This window comes from Juglans regia, chromosome 14 (genome assembly GCF_001411555.2).
Source record: "Juglans regia cultivar Chandler chromosome 14, Walnut 2.0, whole genome shotgun sequence".
Taxonomy (NCBI): domain Eukaryota; kingdom Viridiplantae; phylum Streptophyta; class Magnoliopsida; order Fagales; family Juglandaceae; genus Juglans; species Juglans regia.
Window position 1 is genome coordinate 12,749,954 of NC_049914.1, and position 18,761 is coordinate 12,768,714.

General features: G+C 35.8%; 2 protein-coding genes across 4 annotated transcripts; one reads left to right on the forward strand and one right to left on the reverse strand.

Moving 5' to 3' along the window:
* The first annotated feature begins 275 nt into the window (after nt 1–275).
* Nucleotides 276–2,751, forward strand: LOC108990123 (ubiquitin-like protein 5). 3 transcript variants are annotated; one of them, XR_001995935.2, is made up of 3 exons: nt 276–620; nt 1,625–1,698; nt 2,473–2,751. XR_001995935.2 is itself a non-coding variant. In XM_018963992.2 (2 exons), exon 1 carries the CDS (start codon nt 375–377, stop codon nt 594–596), a length of 222 nt encoding a protein of 73 aa, XP_018819537.1. In that variant the 5' UTR covers nt 276–374; the 3' UTR covers nt 597–620; nt 1,769–2,142. The 3 variants fall into 3 exon arrangements, 2 of the variants coding, with proteins under 2 accessions (XP_018819537.1, XP_018819536.1); XM_018963992.2 differs by lacking the exons at nt 1,625–1,698; nt 2,473–2,751 and adding an exon at nt 1,769–2,142; XM_018963991.2 differs by lacking the exon at nt 1,625–1,698 and having other exon boundaries at nt 277–620.
* An 8,183-nt stretch (nt 2,752–10,934) lies between these two features.
* Nucleotides 10,935–15,663, reverse strand: LOC108990113 (auxin response factor 18-like). Its single transcript, XM_018963980.2, has 5 exons — nt 15,048–15,663; nt 13,691–14,910; nt 11,832–12,739; nt 11,617–11,682; nt 10,935–11,264 (listed from the first exon to the last, which is right to left on the reverse strand). Exons 2-5 carry the CDS (start codon nt 14,771–14,773, stop codon nt 11,183–11,185), a joined length of 2,139 nt encoding a protein of 712 aa, XP_018819525.1. The 5' UTR covers nt 14,774–14,910; nt 15,048–15,663; the 3' UTR covers nt 10,935–11,182.
* Nucleotides 15,664–18,761: the final 3,098 nt, after the last annotated feature.

Here is an 18,761-nt window from a genome sequence, read left to right on the forward strand (position 1 = left end):
TACAACTTTTTAAAATTCTAACACAAAATATAATAAATAATTTAATTTTTTCAAATTCTAAAATAATAATAATATTAAAAAATAATATTTTAATAATATTTTATCATCTCAACTCAACTCACTTCAACGTCCAATCACAATACTTCTCCGATCACAAACACAGTCAATTCTATCTATTTATTTCAAATTTGGGTCAAATTGCGTGTCCCTTCGTCGAGTGAAAAAGACAAAAAAGGACAACAAAACAAAAATGGAGACCGACTCTAGAAGAGGGGAAGACTTGTGAATTATTTACTTCCTCCAAATCATATCGATTCAATTCGATTCTTGAAAGTTAGGGTTTGTCGAGAGAGAGAAGAGAGAAGCCTGCGAAGATGATAGAGGTGGTGCTCAACGATCGCCTCGGCAAGAAGGTTCGTGTTAAGTGCAACGACGACGATACCATCGGTGACCTCAAGAAGCTCGTCGCCGCTCAGACCGGCACCCGTGCCGACAAGATCCGTATCCAGAAGTGGTATAACATCTACAAGGACCACATCACCCTTAAGGACTACGAGATCCACGACGGCATGGGCCTCGAGCTCTACTACAATTGACCTCAAATCCCTCCTCCACTCTTGGTATTACTCTCTCTCTCTCTCTCCAATCGATTGTTTGTTTGCTCTATTTACATCTTTTTTCTTTTCTTTTCTTTTTTAAGTGTTGGCTGTTTTTTCAATTTAGAAAAGAAAATACTAATTTTAGGTTTCTTACATGAGGCTCCTTGTGATTATTTTTTGCTTTGTGCTTTTGAACATAACCCATAACGATCAGGGTCTTATTCATCTCACTTGCAATTTTGTTGATGTAGTTTTTTGTTTGAATGTTTGGCTGAAAACATTCAGAATAGAAGCAATATGGATTTTATTTGTGAATGCGCATGAAAACTACTGAGAAATAAGGTTTTAGCTGGAGAGTTAGTCGCTAACTGAAAACTGCTTTAGCTTGTATTTAGGTGTACTCACTTGTATACATCCTGTATACTTGGGCTATGCCTATTTACTTGGAATAAAATCTCTTATTAACTAAAAAAAAAAATTAGGTTTAGTCGCTAAACTGCTTTATGCTAGTAATTGAACTGAGAGTTTATTGTGATCCTCCTGCATCTTACTTCTCACAGCCCCAACTCATGTTAATTATGATACACAAGGCGAAGACTTTTAACAGAGAGTCTGAGAAACGAAGCTATTTTAAACTTTTCATCTCTTCCTCCGATTGAGTAGCTACGACTTGCAGACCTTGCAGGAAAATTTTATTTTATTTTACTTTTATAGGTATACCATACTGGCCATTTTAGTGACAGAACGGATGGTATATATACCTATTACATCTAGATTTAATACGAACAATATTATGATATCAGTAATAAGATTTTGATCGTGAGATTGATTAGGAAGAGAAGTTGGTTGGAGATATGGACCGTGGTGGCAAGGAAAGGAAGTAGTAATTTGAAAACTTGCTTTAAAGGCCTTTGTTTATGTCGCAGCTGCTTTCCTTTTCTATAGTTTCTTGATATACGGTCTGGACCCTTGAATTTTTTGGGATAAGTAGTTGTGACCTCTATATTCCATGCTTGTGATAACAGAACTGCGATACATGAGCTCTGGATTTCCTACTACTAGGAGAAAGTTCAGGGATCTTTCATGCCATATTAACGTGGTATATACAATCATTTATATCTGGTTTTTTACTTAACAAGTGCTATTTGTTTGCTTGGAAATCCTTTTAGTGGCTATGGATGGGCTTGGCTGCAGACTTTGAGAAAGGATTCTGTGCAACATTTGTTAGCTATTTGAAAAATGGATTTCGTGTGTTTTCAATTTCTACAGGAGTCCCTGTTGCTATTTATGGTTCAACTTGCCACTTGCTGTATTCTACATTATTACCTACATAAGATACCCTGGTAGTATTGTTTTAATTTAAGATGTAAAATGATGACATAATACTTTTAGTTGCGATCTGCTTGCATGCGGTGATGGTTGTGTTTGGCATGTATGAACCTAGCTTATGTATTTTGAGTTTGTTTAGGTTGGGTCAGGTAATCCTTTATAACTTTAGTTGGGTGTACTTTCCTTTTTATTGAAAATTAGAAACTTTTCTTCTCATCATTCTTCACAATTTTTCTGTTGCATGGACCATGAGGATGGCAGGTCTTTTGTTTGTTTTTCTTTACATGAAAGTTGTGTAATTACTGATATAACAATTTGAATCCGGTAGATTGTTCCAAGTCTAACATATAGATGTCCCAACTTATCTGGTGCATTGGTCTGCTTGTTAGATTTCTATTCTTAATTGAAATTAAGTTTCATGCTTAAATAGTAACCTATCTTTTGGTACTGATTGCAATGATCTACTTGTATAGTTAGCTTGGTTTTCTCGGGGTCAAACTCTAATGTGGTGTTTTTCCCCCCCTTATTTTCCTTATGTTCACAGGGTTGAAATTCATATGAAAAGATGCATTGCAATCTGGGATGTGGTCGAATGTTATTGGGAAATATATATATATATATATTATGTTGTACCTAAAGAGACAATGGGGTCTGCATGGTGACATTCTGTCCTTCCATATACTATGTTAGTGGGCAGATATATAATATGATATGTGAACACCATTTATCTTCCATACTTTTTGTCTCTATTGTGTAATCTGGGGATTTAAGTTTCTTGCCATGTGAAAAAATCTATTTTGATTCTGCAAACCATTTCCTTCGCATTATTGTTTGCTTGTGTGCATAAATCACATCTCAGGCCAGTGTGGTTTCGTGTAATTTATTTATTTCCGTATTTTGACGACAGCGATGTGGAGGATATAGAGACATGCGGTATCAAGTTGTATAATCCCATAATATAACGAGCTTTGCTACTAATCATTTCTATACTTTTTTTTTATTAATATATTTTTTTTATTTTATTATTTCTAAATTAATTAAGTTCTACTCATAATCTATATTTGGTAAGAGAAAAAAAAATAAAAAAAATAATAAAAAAATTACGTTTTGTGTGGTGTGAGAATGATTAGTAGAATTTTTTTAATATAATATATCAAAGCAATTGCTCCTCAAAATTATTTAAAATCGTCTATCTTCTGTTCGACGAGGAGTCAGCCGAGCAGTAGACTGGCCATGGTTCGGAGGTCTCGTCGCTGATCAAACTATACCGAGGGGTTCACCGTTCACTTCTCTCTATAATCTTAACTTCCCTCGATGTGATTCGGTCAAATATTCCTATATTATTTTAAAGACTCCTTTATTAGTCAACACTTAATTCAAATTGAAACACAAATCTCTGTAAATGATGCCGTATATGACTCATGTTGCATTTCATTTAGGCATTTTGATCATGATGGCAAATTTGATATATATATATATATATATATATTGCTTAGTTTGGTTTTCTTGCTTAGTTTCTTGTATTTGTCTCTGAATGAGATCTTCTATCTTCTAGATCATAAAGAAGACAAACAGAAAAACCATAGTATTCTCCAGAACGTAGTGTCATAAAAAAAAATATTAAAAACTGGCTTGGGGAGATTGCTTGTCTTGATCCTGATATGGTGTTTTGTTTCTTGTGTTTTACCTTGAAATATTTGTCTTCTATTCGTTCTTTCCCTCCATAAACATGGCGAGAGGTGAATGGGAATAAGAAAGAAAGACTTCCATAAAGATTTTCCTCTGATTCATAATGATATTTGGACATTTTTGTACGGCATGCTCAAGTAAGCAGTGATTATGTCGTTGCCCAGTTTCAAGATTTTTTCCAAGTGGTAATAATCACATCACTCGTGCTTAGGTGCCACTGTCTCATTCTCAATCAACAATGCCATTATATGCAGTTTGATGGACTAGGCTTCCTTCTGCCTCATTCTATATTAGACATCATAAATTATTTTATTATAATATATATATATATATATATCATAAAATTTAATTTGTAAAATTTAAAATTTATTTTTTAAATTAAATTATACCATGCAAACACTTTATTAAGCATACTCTACACAGAAACTTAAGAATATAATTTTTTATTATTAATATATTAGATCCACATGTACTGTACGTAACGTTATATACACCCACATGATATATATAACACCCATAATCTCATATTATGGCAGCCTTTAAAATTCTTGAAGTTATAATTAATAATGTTTGAAGTACTTTTTCATTTATTAATATCAATATATAAGGTAAGATATATAGTATATAAGGTATAACCTAATATTACGTTTAATATACATGTTATGAATATCATTTTTATTTATTAATATCATTTATATATAACTATCTACGTAAAAGGTTGTAAGATAATATAAATATTAATTATGCCATATTTATAAGATGGAAAATGTTAGTTTTACCCTCCCCTCAAAGTGCCCCAACTTTGCTCCCTAGTGCAATTTTTTTATGTTTGGAAAATGTTAGTTCCCCCTCCCAAAATGCCACCCACTTTGAAAAGTGTGTTTTTTTTTAATATTTAAAAAAAAATTGCACGGGGGTATTTTAGATATAAGACATTAATTAAAGGAAAAATCCTACATGCAAGTCTTACACCCAACATATCCATATAATTAACATGTGATTTATCATTTTTACCCTTCTAATTAAAGTTGTTCCAAATACAAACCATTGAGATGCCTTTTTCTACTTTGTTCTTGTAAAATTCAACTTTGTTAGACGACAAGACATAAAATTAAGTCTTTTACTTTTTGTTTAAACATCTTCGGGGGCAATAGGAAGTAGAAGATTAAAAGAAATGACCTGAAATAGAAACGAGAATATCAAACAACCCCAAAGGCCAACCAAAAGCTACCATTTCATTAAGCAATTTAAACTGTGGCTTGAGAGTTGATAGATATTCTTTTATCTTTTTCAATTATCGTAAGTGTTGCAGATGTGTTTCGTATCAATGTTTAATGACCTCCAGTAACCTACAATCAGAATGTAGGTGGGGCTCAGTGTGTGTGTGACGTCTTCGATGTCTAAGTCAGTATAAAGTGTGGTGAGTATTTCAAGCTTCAAGGTGATCAAAAGTTACCTTAGGCGTGTTCTTTAATCTCCTTTTATATGAGTTGGTTGTGTGATGATAAGGCTTGCCTTGCGGCTTAACCTTCTCTAGCCTTTGCTAGATTATGAATTGTTAGGGCTCCAGATTAGCTATTATGTCGAAAGGAATTAATTCTCTAGGCAGATATCACTCTGGATATTATCTACCCATTATGTTATTAATTAATGGTTAATGACAATTGGATTAGAATTCCGCATTGGCGCATTGTGACATGTTGGCCCTTTGACTTTTGATCGGCGGGCCTTTACATTCATGGGCTCGGCCCACTCTTTAAGAGGGACTATTCAACCCTCCAGTAAGCATTAATATAAAAATAAGAGGTACAAGAAGTGGGGTGAGTCATAACAAAAACTCTTGTTATCGTGACCTAAGTAGCTGAGGATTGCCAAAGAATTTGATTTGCTATGATTCAGTTAGTGGAACAAAGATATGAGATTGGAGGCCACAATGGGTAAGACTCGTAAGAGGGCAAGTAGCTATATTAACCCATGAGCTAGCCTATTGGAGTATTGATAGTGCACGGATTGGCACGCAATCATATTAACCATTGAGCCTAGGGTAATGATACCCTTACTACTCGTTACTACCTGTCTACTTCCCAAAGCCTATGTGACTTTTTTTTCATCTGCCTTGATTCAAAAACTTTGTCAAAAGCTTGAGGAACACATATCTTGTCTCCCCTTTGTGCCCACGCCAGTCCCTCCCAAAAGCTCAAGTCGAACTCCCCTCCATGCCCAAAACAGCCATCGCACCCAAATGTTGTTGTTATTATTATTATTGTCTTTGTTTCTTATGTTGCGTGTGTGTAGCGATATAACCTAATGTTGGAGATGAGAATGCTAAAGAGCCAAAGGAGGGAATGTCATTTTCCTCGATTGAGGAAGTAAGGACATACTATACGAGGTATGCAAAGTAAGTTGGTTTTGGAGTGACAAAATGAAGTTCCAAAATCGGAGCTGATGGGAAAGTTAGGTATTTCACATTTGCTTGTGTCTGTCAAGCACGCTTGTAAGCACATCGTCGAATATTCTTAAACCAAGATCAATGGAACATAAAAGATGCAAAGCTAAGATCAATGCCATACTGGGTTCTAAATGAGAGAGTTTTGTTTGACTCATGCTCTTAGTCTTGGAAAAGCAAGATACATTGGATATCATAAGAAGTTGGATGAGCCGATGAAAGTTAAATAAAGTTGCCAACATCCAACTTTTAAGCTTTATATGCCTCTGCCCAATTAAAAAATAATAACCACAAAGTTTTAATTAAGCTTATCATGAATGATGAAATCTTTAATCATTCTTCAGCAGGCGGTGTTTTGTGACCAATGACCGATGTCCCTACGATTCCATGCTACTTTTATTGGTCTTCGTTTGCTATAAATTGTTTTAGGCAAAACAACCCGACCCCTTAAAAAGAAAAATTATGGTGAAAAAAAGTAAACGTTTTGTGTACATGCAAAAATTTAATCCGGGGATAAAATAAGAAATCACTTGAATCCATATCATACAAGCTTAGGGGTCTGAGTACTGGAACAATAAAATCATTAGAAACCCCTAAATTCACTACGAAATGAAGGAAAAGAGAGCATTATACAATATGGGGGTGAAAAGAAAGGAATTCCATTACTTCAAACCAACCAGTTGCTAAAATCAGAGACCTGAAATCTTCATTCAACTGAGGTATTCGAAAGATTCATTAGTACGAGCTAGCAAACCAACATGTATTCGATTGACCGTATATACTGTAGTAGAGCTGCTTACACTTATTATAGAATATACATTAAGAAAGGAAATATACAATACATCAGATCGTGTACAGCAAAGGAAATATTGCAAAGGACTAAGAATATATTACAAAGATCAAGGGATTGACTAGTCCCCATTTGAGGCACGATCTGCAGACAATGAATGAGATATATCATTTGAATTAGATGTTGATCTTCCATCTATGGTCAGTTGATTTGATTTTCTTTCCTTGGAGAGGTTAGCTAAGACATGTCTATTAACACTAGTAATGAGGCTTCATAAAAAATCACACGTCTACTCAGGATAAGTTTTCAAGTCACTGGGTCAAAACATTTGTAACCTCTTTAATTTGAGTAGTATCTGAGAAATATGTACTTCTTGGATTTGTACATCAACTTGTGGATGTTGTAGGGACGAATGAGTGGGAAACAAGCACAACCAAAGACCCTCAAGAAGGAGTAGTTTGGTTGTTTGTGTAGAAGCTGGACATAAGATGACTGATTTTGCAAGACTACAGTGGGCAGTCTATTTATGAGATATATAGTAGTATTCTAAACATCTGTCAAATACTAAAGAGGAAGTTTGGATTGTGCTAATAAAGCTAGACTAGTTTCCACTATGTGCCTATGCTTTCTCTCGGCTAGCCCATTTTGTTGGCCCGTTGGGCAATATAGGGACAAGATAATTTGTGCCAAATGCCATTGGACTCAAGGAATCTAGTGAACTAAGTTGGGGTAAACTCTCCGCTTCCATCAGATTGAAAAGCCTTGATCCTTTTAGTCAACAGGTTTTCTACCATACATTTGAATTTAACAAAACACTCAAATGTTTGAGATTTGAGTGTGAAGAGGATAAATCCATGTAAAACAAGAAAATTATCAATAAAGGTGATATAATATTTGCATCCATTATTAGCAATAACATGAGAACTCCAATGATCTGAATGTATTATTTCAAGGGGTTCATACGTTACATTATTAGACTTAACAAAAGGAAGGGACTTAGACTTAGCCAATTGACATGGTTCACATAGAGTCTAATGCAAGTTGGACTTATTGGGTGAAATATGAACTAGACTCTTGAGTTTATCAAATGTGGAAGAGGTTGGATGGCCTAATCTTCTATGCCATGTGACTGGATCAGTTGTGGTTCCAAGAAAGGCTGTAAGTTGTTTGGCCTTATTCATTGATTTGGCTAAGAAGATTAGGTAGAGTTCATCCTTATTTGGCCCTTGCAAAAGAGTCTGTCTTGTGCACTTATCTTTCACAAAATAGTGAGAGTCAGTCAAAGCAAACCAACAGTGATTATTTGAGCAAAATCTTTGGATTGACAATAAGTTGGCAGTAGCATAGGGACAATGCAAAATTTTGTTTAATCTAAAGGGAATATTGGCTTTGTACATCTTAGTGGATCCTTGATTTGAGATAGAGAAACCTGTTCCATTACCTACAGCCACCTCTTCATCACCTTGGCAAGGTTCTTGGATTGATAGATTCTCTAATGCTGCACTCGCATGACTGTTACCACCACTGTCTGCATACCATGGTTATTCTTGAGGTTATTCCATGTTGCAGTTTGTCCTAGTAGCCATGGCTACAAGTTGAGCAGGTGGATGCTTTCCTTGAATTGCAAAGTTCATATGTTGGTAGCAATCTAGGGCCTGATGGCCTATTTTTTCACATATCTAACGAGGTGCTCTATTGTAATCGGTGGAGTTTGAGTCACCATCAAATGGATTCTTGTTTTCTAATCGTTTTTGGCTTTGTTTTGTCTTGAGCCTTTGCCCTTGAAGTTTGATCCAGATGGCTTTGGTTTCTGTGTGTACAAGGCAAAGTTGCCCGAGTCTGTAGTGTTGTGATGTTGAGTTCCCAATAATGTTTTATAGTTCAAGAGTTCAGCTTGAAAGTCCTAAAAGGACATGAAAAGTTCACAGGTGGCAAAATGAAATGATGTGATAAAAGTTGTATAAGTTGGCTTTAGTCCACCCAGTATGTATGAGATGAGGTCATGATATAAATCCGTGGGAGTGGAATCCCTTAAACCCACAATTAATTTGAAAACTTACCCAAGAAAGCCAAAATCAAGCCAATGAAAAATTTAGATCCATTGAAGAACAAGGATCTTTAAGACTAGGTTCATCTTGGTGCCCATCAAGTCATCATCTTCGACAAGTTTCCCAACAACCATGAGTTGGTCAGCCCAAGACTTGGATTGACCAAGATATTGAGAGCATGTTTGAGACCTTGCTGCAAAGATTGCAATTGTTGCTTTAGATATGCAACCCTTGAACGAGATTGAGATTCAAGTCTTGCTGCCAAGGATGTCCACACTTGTCATGAGGTGTTTAGTCCATATATGAAGGACAAAACATTTTTCAGAAAGTGTGATAGTGAACCGGCCAATGAGGTACTGGTCCTTTTTTAGCCATAACCAGGGTTGGTTATTGTGGTGCTTTTCCCTATTTCATCAATAAGGCTACAATGGGCATGGCTCAGTGCCATCCACAATACCCATGAGTTTATGGCTTCTGAGAATTGGGAGAAATTGTGACATCCGGTTTAGGTAATTGGTGCCATCTAATTTGGTGGATATATGATGTGTGATGTTGGGCAAGGCAAAGATAATTGCAATAGGTGTGGCAGCGAGAGTGTTGGATTTGAATTCCATGCTTAGTAGGATCAAAGGAGAAGTCCTATAGGTGCTCTGATACCATGAAAGAAATGATAGAATAGTTTGGCTTTGCACACCAAATCACATGTATTCGATTGAACATATATACTGTAGTAAAGCTGCTTACACTTAATATAGAATGTACATTAAGAAAAGAAATATACAATACAGCAAATCGTGTACAACTAAGAAAATATTGCAGAGGACTAAGAGTATATTACAAAGATCAAGGGATTGATTAGTTCCCATCTGAGTCTTGATCTGTGCAGACAATGAATGAGAGATATCATTTGAATTTAGATATTGACCTTTCATATATGGCTTGCTGATATGATTCTCTTTCCTTAAGAGGGGTTAGCTAAGACATCTCTGTTAACAACTAGTAGTAAGGGTATCATTGCCCTTGAGCCTAACGTGTTGATGGTTATGGGATACGGAGGCGAATCTAGAACAAGAGAGTCCAAGGAGTCGATAAGAGCCATGCTTGAGGTGTAGTAACACAACTGTTGGGCCTAGGCCCGCTGGCCAGGCGAGTAAATAATCACGGGCGATTTAAAGAAGAATCGGAAGCGTTACCGCGTCAGATTCCATAAATCATGCCCTCAGAAGTGAAAGGCCATGTTGGGTTTGGCATCATCTATAAATAGATTATCAGGGCCGTCTCTAAATTCTGAGTTTTCCTCACTCGTATCATCCAATCTGACTTTTCCATCAGAAGCTCCCCTGAGTTTGGGACCCCGAGTGAGTTTTGTTCTTTGTTTTGAATGTCTCTGTATTATGTCAAAGATCAATGACTGGAGAATTTGGCGGTGAGACTGTCACTCTGATGGCCATAAAATGATAAATCAAATACTACTCTCAAAATGAGTATATTAGTGTTATGAAAAAGTATTACAAATATATATATAAAATGTAATTTTAAGTAATTAAAAATATCTATATAAAAGAGTTTAAAATATAAATTCATTGAATTCCTTCAGTAAGATTGCATGCAAAGTCATGTATTTGGCCTCAGATTATCATCTTTTTTCTTTCAACTCAAATACTTTGGTTTGCATAATCACAAATTTAATACAAAGCTAGTTCTTGTCCTATTTTTCTCTTCAACAAAATAAAGTAAAGAGGGGGGGGCAGCTGCCATCAGGATCTAGTGTATGACCCAATCACAAGCCACCATGTCATAATTCTACATATTTTATCATGAGCTAAACTATACTAGATTTTCTCAAATAAAGAACTCTATATTTTATCTTTCAATTTTTCCACCTTTCTTACAGGAAAAAAGGAAAAAAATTAAGATACGTTTAGTTTATCATATTTTCTTACAAGAAGAACTCATTGCTCAAGCACAATTTAAAAAGGGAATATAAAACCAGTTTAATGGGAGAATTTGGTATAAAAGCTCAAGAGAGGGAATGCCAATATATAATGACCGGGTAAAAAAAATCAGTTCAGAGATGGATTCAAGGCATATACATACAAGACAAATTCACCATAATGTTAAGCATTATATCTCGCAAACGAATGGATATTTACCACGACATCACCATAAAACAAGATAAATGGTTTCATTTCATGTTTTTCCTAACTACATTTAGTAAAAAAATAAGCAGCCTCCAAAGATTTATTCACTTTCAACATCCAAGTCTCAAAACTCCACACTGTTATGCAAAAATGCTCAAGGGACCTGTCTTGTTTGATGCATCCAATCCATTTTCAGCATTCCTCATCCATGTAATCCATGTCCTAAGAGAAAAACATTCAAACAGGCTACAGCAACTTGAAGATGACTTGTAGAACCAAAAGGAATTTTTTCAGCTAACTATTTATGCTATGGAGGATTACAAAGTGTTCCAAACTTTTAAAATTTGAAATTGTTTAATGCTTATTGACATGATCTTTCAAAATTATTTAAACCGAAATGACCAAATTTATGGTTATCCAATGTAAGATTGGATAACGTGACTTAACAATAGCAAAGGCACTTCTGCTTCTGCTTTGAAAATTATATAATAGATAGATGCTCTAAAAGACTTCCCCTAAACCGAGAAGGCACGGATGGGGAATAAAGAACGAGACATCATAACTACTCACTTACCTTTGAATATTGTTGCTGCCTGAATCTTTCAGAATTGTCAGTCTTTTTGCTGTTTTCATAAAATCACTGCAATTCCACCAGAGGGAAAAAGGGGATCCAACAATTATATACTAACAAACGGAACTGCACTAAAAAATACATATTAAGATGTCTAAGATTTCACAATGGCAAAGCTATACATATGCAAACAAGAGAAAATTGAGGGAAAAACTTACCTAAACGGTTCGTCTCCAGTTTGCTTTACAGTACCAGTTGCATCTCGATAGAGCACAGGGCTTAGCATGTCTGATCTTTCTATTCCAAACATCTTGGATAGCCTCCTGTACAGCTCTTCATAAGAATCAAGAACCGAGAGGTCAAGCGTGCGTCCCACATCCTCCGATTCCATGAATACCTTGCAGAGACCAGTGTCCAACCCAAGTTCAGTGGTTTGGAAACCCTGGTTCCATGAAAACCCAGCACTTGATGATTTTTCCAGTGAAACCTTCTGGTCAAGTGTGGATCCTGAACCATCAGAAAGTAACTTTACGTTTTCTTGATTTCCATCTGATGTATTTTTCCTGCTAAGAACTTGTGAGACTGCATCACTAGAACTGCTTTGAGAAATCTGCTGCTCCGTGACTATTGGTTGACCAAAGAGTAAAAACTGGTGTCTCTTCACATTATCTGATTTCTCCAAATTCTGGCTGGAATTTCCTATGGTTAGCAAGCAAGATAAGTTTTCATTGCTGTTTGCGTCACCTGTGACAATGCCATTACAAGTTCTTGAATGTATTTTGAACCGCTGGAAATTGGACGGAAACAGCTCTAACTGCAGTTTGTTTTTAAAGTGGAGATCTGATAAAGATATTCCAAATTGAGCATGCCTGGCTCCCTGTATGCCTGCAGGAGTGTTATCAGATAGACAACAAAAGGGGCTGCTGGGCCCAAGGGGGTTGCCTGAAATTGTCCGCATCGGAAATTGGCCATCAAGTGGAAAGTCTGGGTGTTGTGGGAGGCGCAACTTTTTTCTTGGTGGTAAGAAGGGCAAGAGGTGAGTGGTGGGCAAGTTGGATACTAGTTCAACCAACCATGGGCTTACACGCTTCACGTTATTGAGCATATCTGGCTCATCCCATGTCACCTGAAATGTTGTTTGCAAATAGAACTAAGCAGAAAGTGATGCTTGAAGCAACATAAACCCAGGTTAGGCTTTGTATGACATGTTTAATACCATGGTGTGTAAAAGTACATTATGTGTTCCCAAAAACCACGATTTGATTTTCTTTAACTTATGCCACCCAAAAAACGAAAAACTCTTAACTACTAAATTTCAAAATCAGAGTTTGGAAACAAGGGGTTTCCTAAGACCACTGATTTTGATCCCAACAGTCACCGCATAGATGGGAATCAAAAGATAAATGACTGGAATCCCTCCAAGTGCACCACATGTACAAGTTTGGCAAAAATCCTTGCTCGGGTATCAAACCCTCACTGAAAGGAAGGTATCAGAATATTTTTACCAATTCAAGATATCTGAAGTGTGTGGTATATGTATGAAAACTTAAATATCGTAAATTGCAAATGCTTAAACCAGTATCATAAAGTGCGTAGCTCTATGTTAAATTTCGGGTCTAATACTTGTACGGGTGTATGTATTCCAATTTTTTACTAGGTCTGAAGTATCACAAATAGTTTGTGTAATCTTTACACTACAATTAGAGAAGAGAATACATGGCTTCTGTTAGGCAGGCAAAATATATGCGCTGCAAAGGAGTGGCCACAAAACTAAGATGGACTCTTATCAGCTCAAGAGTATGTAATTATGTTTCAGCAATAAACGTATCTACAAACCGGACCAAAATACCAGGATGCCTCAGATTCTAGAGTAACACACTGATGCAAGCCAAGTAATAAAGTAGCTAAGATAAGCCATCAGATAAATTGCATTCAACCCTACCAGCAAATTTGATCGGAAACTGAGTGCCAAATGAACACAGTAAATCTAACATATTTCTTAAAAAACATATATTCAGCCACTAACATATTCCAAACTCTTGCACAAAGCTATAAAAATAGCAGATGAATACAACACCTGAAGTAGCCGCCACGGGGAGTTAGGCCAACGGAGGGGGTCAGCAACCTGAACAGAAGCTACGGTTCCCATAAACCAGCTTATCCGGGAAGAATCCTCTGTTTCAAATGCCATCTTAAACCTCATCCCAGAGCACCAATGAATGCTCATCGCGGCCTTCAGAGCCGAGGCCTTAACGCAAAACTCTGGCGTGCCTGCCCTGGGATAATAAACAACCTCAAATGGCTGCCCACCAGCAGCAAGAGCCACAGCTTCAGCAACCGATTCGGGCCTCACCCTTCCCTTTCCTCTCATATTGCCACCAGGGCTTGAATTCCCACACCCATTTCGCATTACTTTGTTTTCTCCCTCCCTCAAAAGCACCGAAAACCCACCGTATGGCGAATCAGAATGGCCGGGACCGGGGTTCCACCCCGATAGGGACTCTGTTGCACCGCCATTTCCCCTCTTGGATCGTCGAATACCGACACAGAGATCACCGTTTTCAGCTCTCAGGAAAACAATGGAATCCCCTGCAACCAGCTTCTTGTGGTTTACGAAGGTGCTCCACCCAGTCGTCAGCAAATGCCGGCGCGGCGTCCCCCTGTAAATATGCCTAAATTTCCAGACCTCTCCGTGCACATCCTTGGCAATCACCGTCTGGACCGGCGGATCCGCCTTGTAATCCAACCGCGGGAAGATTGTCTCGGCACAGTACCTCGGAACCGAGAAACCGCCACCATTGTTGGCGTCGGATTGGGTCAATGTCTTGGCGAAGGAAGCGGGTTTCTCTGGATTCTCAGACCCATTGGCCCCCAAAAGCTGATCATCACCAAAATCAAGCTCAGTGTTTCCCGTTGGAGCCAATCTGATCTTGGCGAAAACCTCGTCGGATTCAGGGTCAGCTAAGAACTTCACGGCCCTAACTCGGCAAGGAATGATAGCAGGGGTTCTGGGCAAGGAGTCGAAACCGACGCGGGCCTGGGCGTGCTCAGCGTGGCCCTGAGGGAAGTAGAAGACCTTGGAGTTAACCGGAGGCATCTGGACCATGCCTCCGGCACAGGCGTGCCATAGTTGAGGATCCAAGCATTTCTCTGCCTCCATTGTTGGAATGCCACTTTTTGGAATATGAAAATGAGCGATCAAACAGTGGTCTGCAAATCCCTTTTATTTTCAAAAGTCTCAAGGCTTCTACTTCACAGCGCTGGAAGAAGCCTCACTTCAGGCTATCTCTGTAAACGCTGTGAACAACCAAAAACAGAAGAAAAAGAAAGATGCAAAACAAGTTAAACATGCAGAATAGGTGAATACAGTGAGCCACTTCATTAAATTCACATAATAGACTGAGGGCTACCAGATAGGAGACCCCCCTTCTTACCTCTCCTTCTGAAGCATTAAAATCAAAGATATGCGGCCGGAGACTCTTCAAGGAGCTTCGAAAGGAAAAAATAAGTTCTGAAAACGAAACCTTTGCAGTTTCCGAAGCCCCTCGAAAAACTAGGATAAAAAGGGATGTTAACTTCCTCTCCAAAATACAGTCTTTTTTATTTGGAAGCCGGGGAATTTTTACGGATTGAGCTTTGCACAAATTGTCTTGAGGCGGACGCCTAAGACAATTCCTCCGTTTCCGAGCAGTTTCACGGCGAAACCTCAGAGTGCAGACACAGTTTCTTTGGGAACCCAAAAGGAAAACATCAGACGACTCACCAGGAAACGAAGAACTTTGAGAACAACTTGCGGGAAACCTTTTTTAACAGTTCGCCGAAAACAGTGAATCACAACAAATTTTGCAGAAATTTGAGTCAGCTTTTAATTTCTTTCTGTTCTTTGTTTTTTCATTCAAAATCTCCGGGCAATGATTCAGTTACTTCATGCACTGAAAAGAGCCATGTATGCATTAATGTCATCGATAGTATTTGTAGCAGCCACTATACAGTACGGAACGACAGATTTTATATCTCTCCGATCAAAAATGCTTAAAAAGATCAGGATCTGTCTCTCTCTCTCTCTAACCGGGGAATTTTGTTCTTATCTACTATCCATTTCGGATCTCAAAAAATCAGTCTCTCTCGTGGAACAGAAACGAAATCTTAATTCAACAAAATAATAATTAAATTTTGAAAACCTTAATTCATTGCTGTCGTAGAAATTAAACCTCGTTATCATGTCGCGAATTCATGAAAATATCACGATTTTGTTCATTTCGAGGATATTTGTTTGCAAAGTATGAAAATATAGTATATTTTCGAGTTAATTGTAAAATTAATATATAATTGTAAAATATAGTTTTTATCTTTTACAAAATTCATATCTAAATGATAAATTATTTAACTAAGGGTACGTTTGAAAATTAAATCAAACTCAACTTATCTTAATTTATCATTGTAATTTTTTAAATTTTAATATAAAATATAATAAACAATTCAATTTTTTTAGATTTTAAAATAATAATAATATTTTAAAATAATATACTAATAATATTTTATCATCTCAACTCAATTCAATTCAGTTTAACATCTAAATGTATCTTAAAATTTTTTTACATAAATAAACTTATAAAATAACATAATTTAATATAATATATTATACTATAAAATTATTTTATTATAAAATAAATTTAACATATCATATAAATAAATAAATAGATTCTTATATTTTTACTATAAGATCTCTTTTTTATTATAACACTTTGATACATTTTTATATTTTTACAATTCAAAATCTTCATCAATCTCTAGTTGGAAAATTAGACGAGATGATTGTCACATGTCGACTTTCAATTGGTTGACGTGGATAGTAATGCCACATGTCAATCTATAAAACATTAACATTTGGCCTCCCATTAGTTTTTTAATGGAATATCGTCGAAGGTCTCCTCCAATTACAAAACCGAAAACAGAAATATTGATTTTTGCAATGAACCCTATATTTAATATTAAAAACAAGATCATATTTAATTATTCTACAATTATTTTACAACCAACAGATATAGTTGCGACGATTTATTAAAGATGCAATGTTGGTCTTTATCTCAACGATAATTACTTAGTTTACACATAAATCTTACAAAAGCGATTTTACAGGCTAATGTGTCACTCAATTTTATTTTTAATTAATATTTTTAGTTAACTTTTTGTTGCGCAAAGACTGGAAATGTTATTGGTAAGTCAGTGCATAACTTGCATTTTGTAAAAAAAATTGTCTAGACGTAGTAGTTCTCACTTCTCTCATCCTCAATCCTATCATTCCTTCAACACATTGATCTTGAGATATCACTCTTTTCAAAGTCTAAGATTCAACATTTCATAGATACAAATAATCTTTTGAGACCATATTTCCTGATGAAAAATCAGCGATTTAACCTGTTTTGTACAGAGAAACTTTCAAAGATGCGGTGTACGAGATTGAGATTTACTCTGCAAGAGTAAGTCCGAAGGGTCCTATCTTGAAGAGATTTCCCGACATGAAAAAAAAATAATAATAATAACAATAACAAATTTTAAATAATTTCATGTATAAACACCTAAAATTAATACCTCATCCATACAAAGTGACTTCTCAAAGTCTTTAGATTCCATTTCCAAACTTCATATCTTTGTGTTGAAGAATTTGATCTCAATGACTTGTAGTTTCCGTTAACAATATATATGGTTCTAGATACACACCATACTTGTGACAAAATTTCTATAAGCCCATAAAAATGAAAAACCTTTTGAAAATTGAAATTTTATTATTCATTCAAAAGGGAAACTTGACTTGTAAAGGGCCAATTAATAATAATAAAATAATAATGATTTTGGTTAATTGGTGCAACAATTAGTAGGTAATTAATCTATTAAAACTCAAAATTTAAACACTTGATGTCTAATCCTTAACCTACTTAGCTTAGCTAATTAGCTTAGCTTAGCTTATCTTAGCTTGTGGGCTAAAATTCCCATTTTTCAATTCACTTAACTTCTTAATTAAACATATATTATGATCAGTTAATCATTTAATTTGTTACGTTATCTTCATGAATGCGTGTAAAATAATAAAATATTGTTTATCATATCCTTCGACCCCATCCACTTTAGTTATTAAGCCTTACTTTTCCAATCATGCTTGAGATTTTACTACAACTTCCCGAAGTGAACAAATCTCATTCAATTTATTGCAACTCTAGCACTACTAATGAACCAATTCATTGACAATCTTAAAGAATTTAATGGTCAAAAGAGCATTAGCGTGATGTTTGTACATAGAAACTTGGAAATGTTTTACTTTAAAGTTCAATGTCATACAAGAAACTCTCTCTCTCTCTCTCTCTCTCTCTCTCATGCAACAGATAGTGATTTATGAAACTACGTTTTCTACACACAAAAGATGTTTATATTTTTATATCTAAACTCTAACTTGAATAAGTTCGCTCGACTGTGATGTCTCATGCCCGTTTAGTGAATTAATTTGCTCGATCAGGATCATATCTCGCACACTTCTAGTGAGACTCAAATTTCACCTCTTGCTTAGCTTAAATGTCTAGCGAGATTGCTTTGCAACCATCAACTGTGCATCTCACTTGACTCTAGTGAGACAACTTTTTATTCAATTCGAACTAAACTCAACCCAAACCCAATTACAGTTCAATTATTCTAATTTGTCATTGAAGTATACTGTGTTTTTTGTATTAACATAAAGTAGATTTGATATATAACGTCAAATTACATTTATTTATAAGTTTTTTTTTTAGTAATTTTTCTAAGGTGCCGTTAGGATAGTGAGTTGAGATGAGTTGAAATGAAAGTTAAAAATTAAATAAAATATTATTAAAATATTATTTTTTAATATTATTATTATTTTAAGATTTAAAAAAGTTGAATTGTTTATTATATTTTGTGTGAGAATTTGAAAATGGAGCCTAGGTGTAACATTTCTAAATTACTAGACTTGGAGTAAATCAAAAGGTCTAGCGAGATGTCTAGTGAGATATTCTGTGATTCTTGGCCGACCATGTATCTCACGTGAGTCTTGCGAAATCACCGTGACAACGTTAATCAATTTTTAGCCCAACTCAACTCAAACTAGTCATAACTCAATTACAATAAATTTTAACTAC

Bases quoted from the DNA above. Each gene is read 5' to 3' on its own strand.
- LOC108990123 (XM_018963992.2), top strand. From the start codon at position 375: ATGATAGAGGTGGTGCTCAACGATCGCCTCGGCAAGAAGGTTCGTGTT.
- LOC108990113 (XM_018963980.2), bottom strand. From the start codon at position 14,773: ATGGAGGCAGAGAAATGCTTGGATCCTCAACTATGGCACGCCTGTGCC. The intron at 11,683-11,831 runs GTAAGTTTTTCC...GTGGAATTGCAG, and splicing joins ACTGGAGACGAACCGTTTAG to TGATTTTATGAAAACAGCAA. The intron at 11,265-11,616 runs GTAAGTGAGTAG...TTTTTCTCTTAG, and splicing joins GGCAGCAACAATATTCAAAG to GACATGGATTACATGGATGA.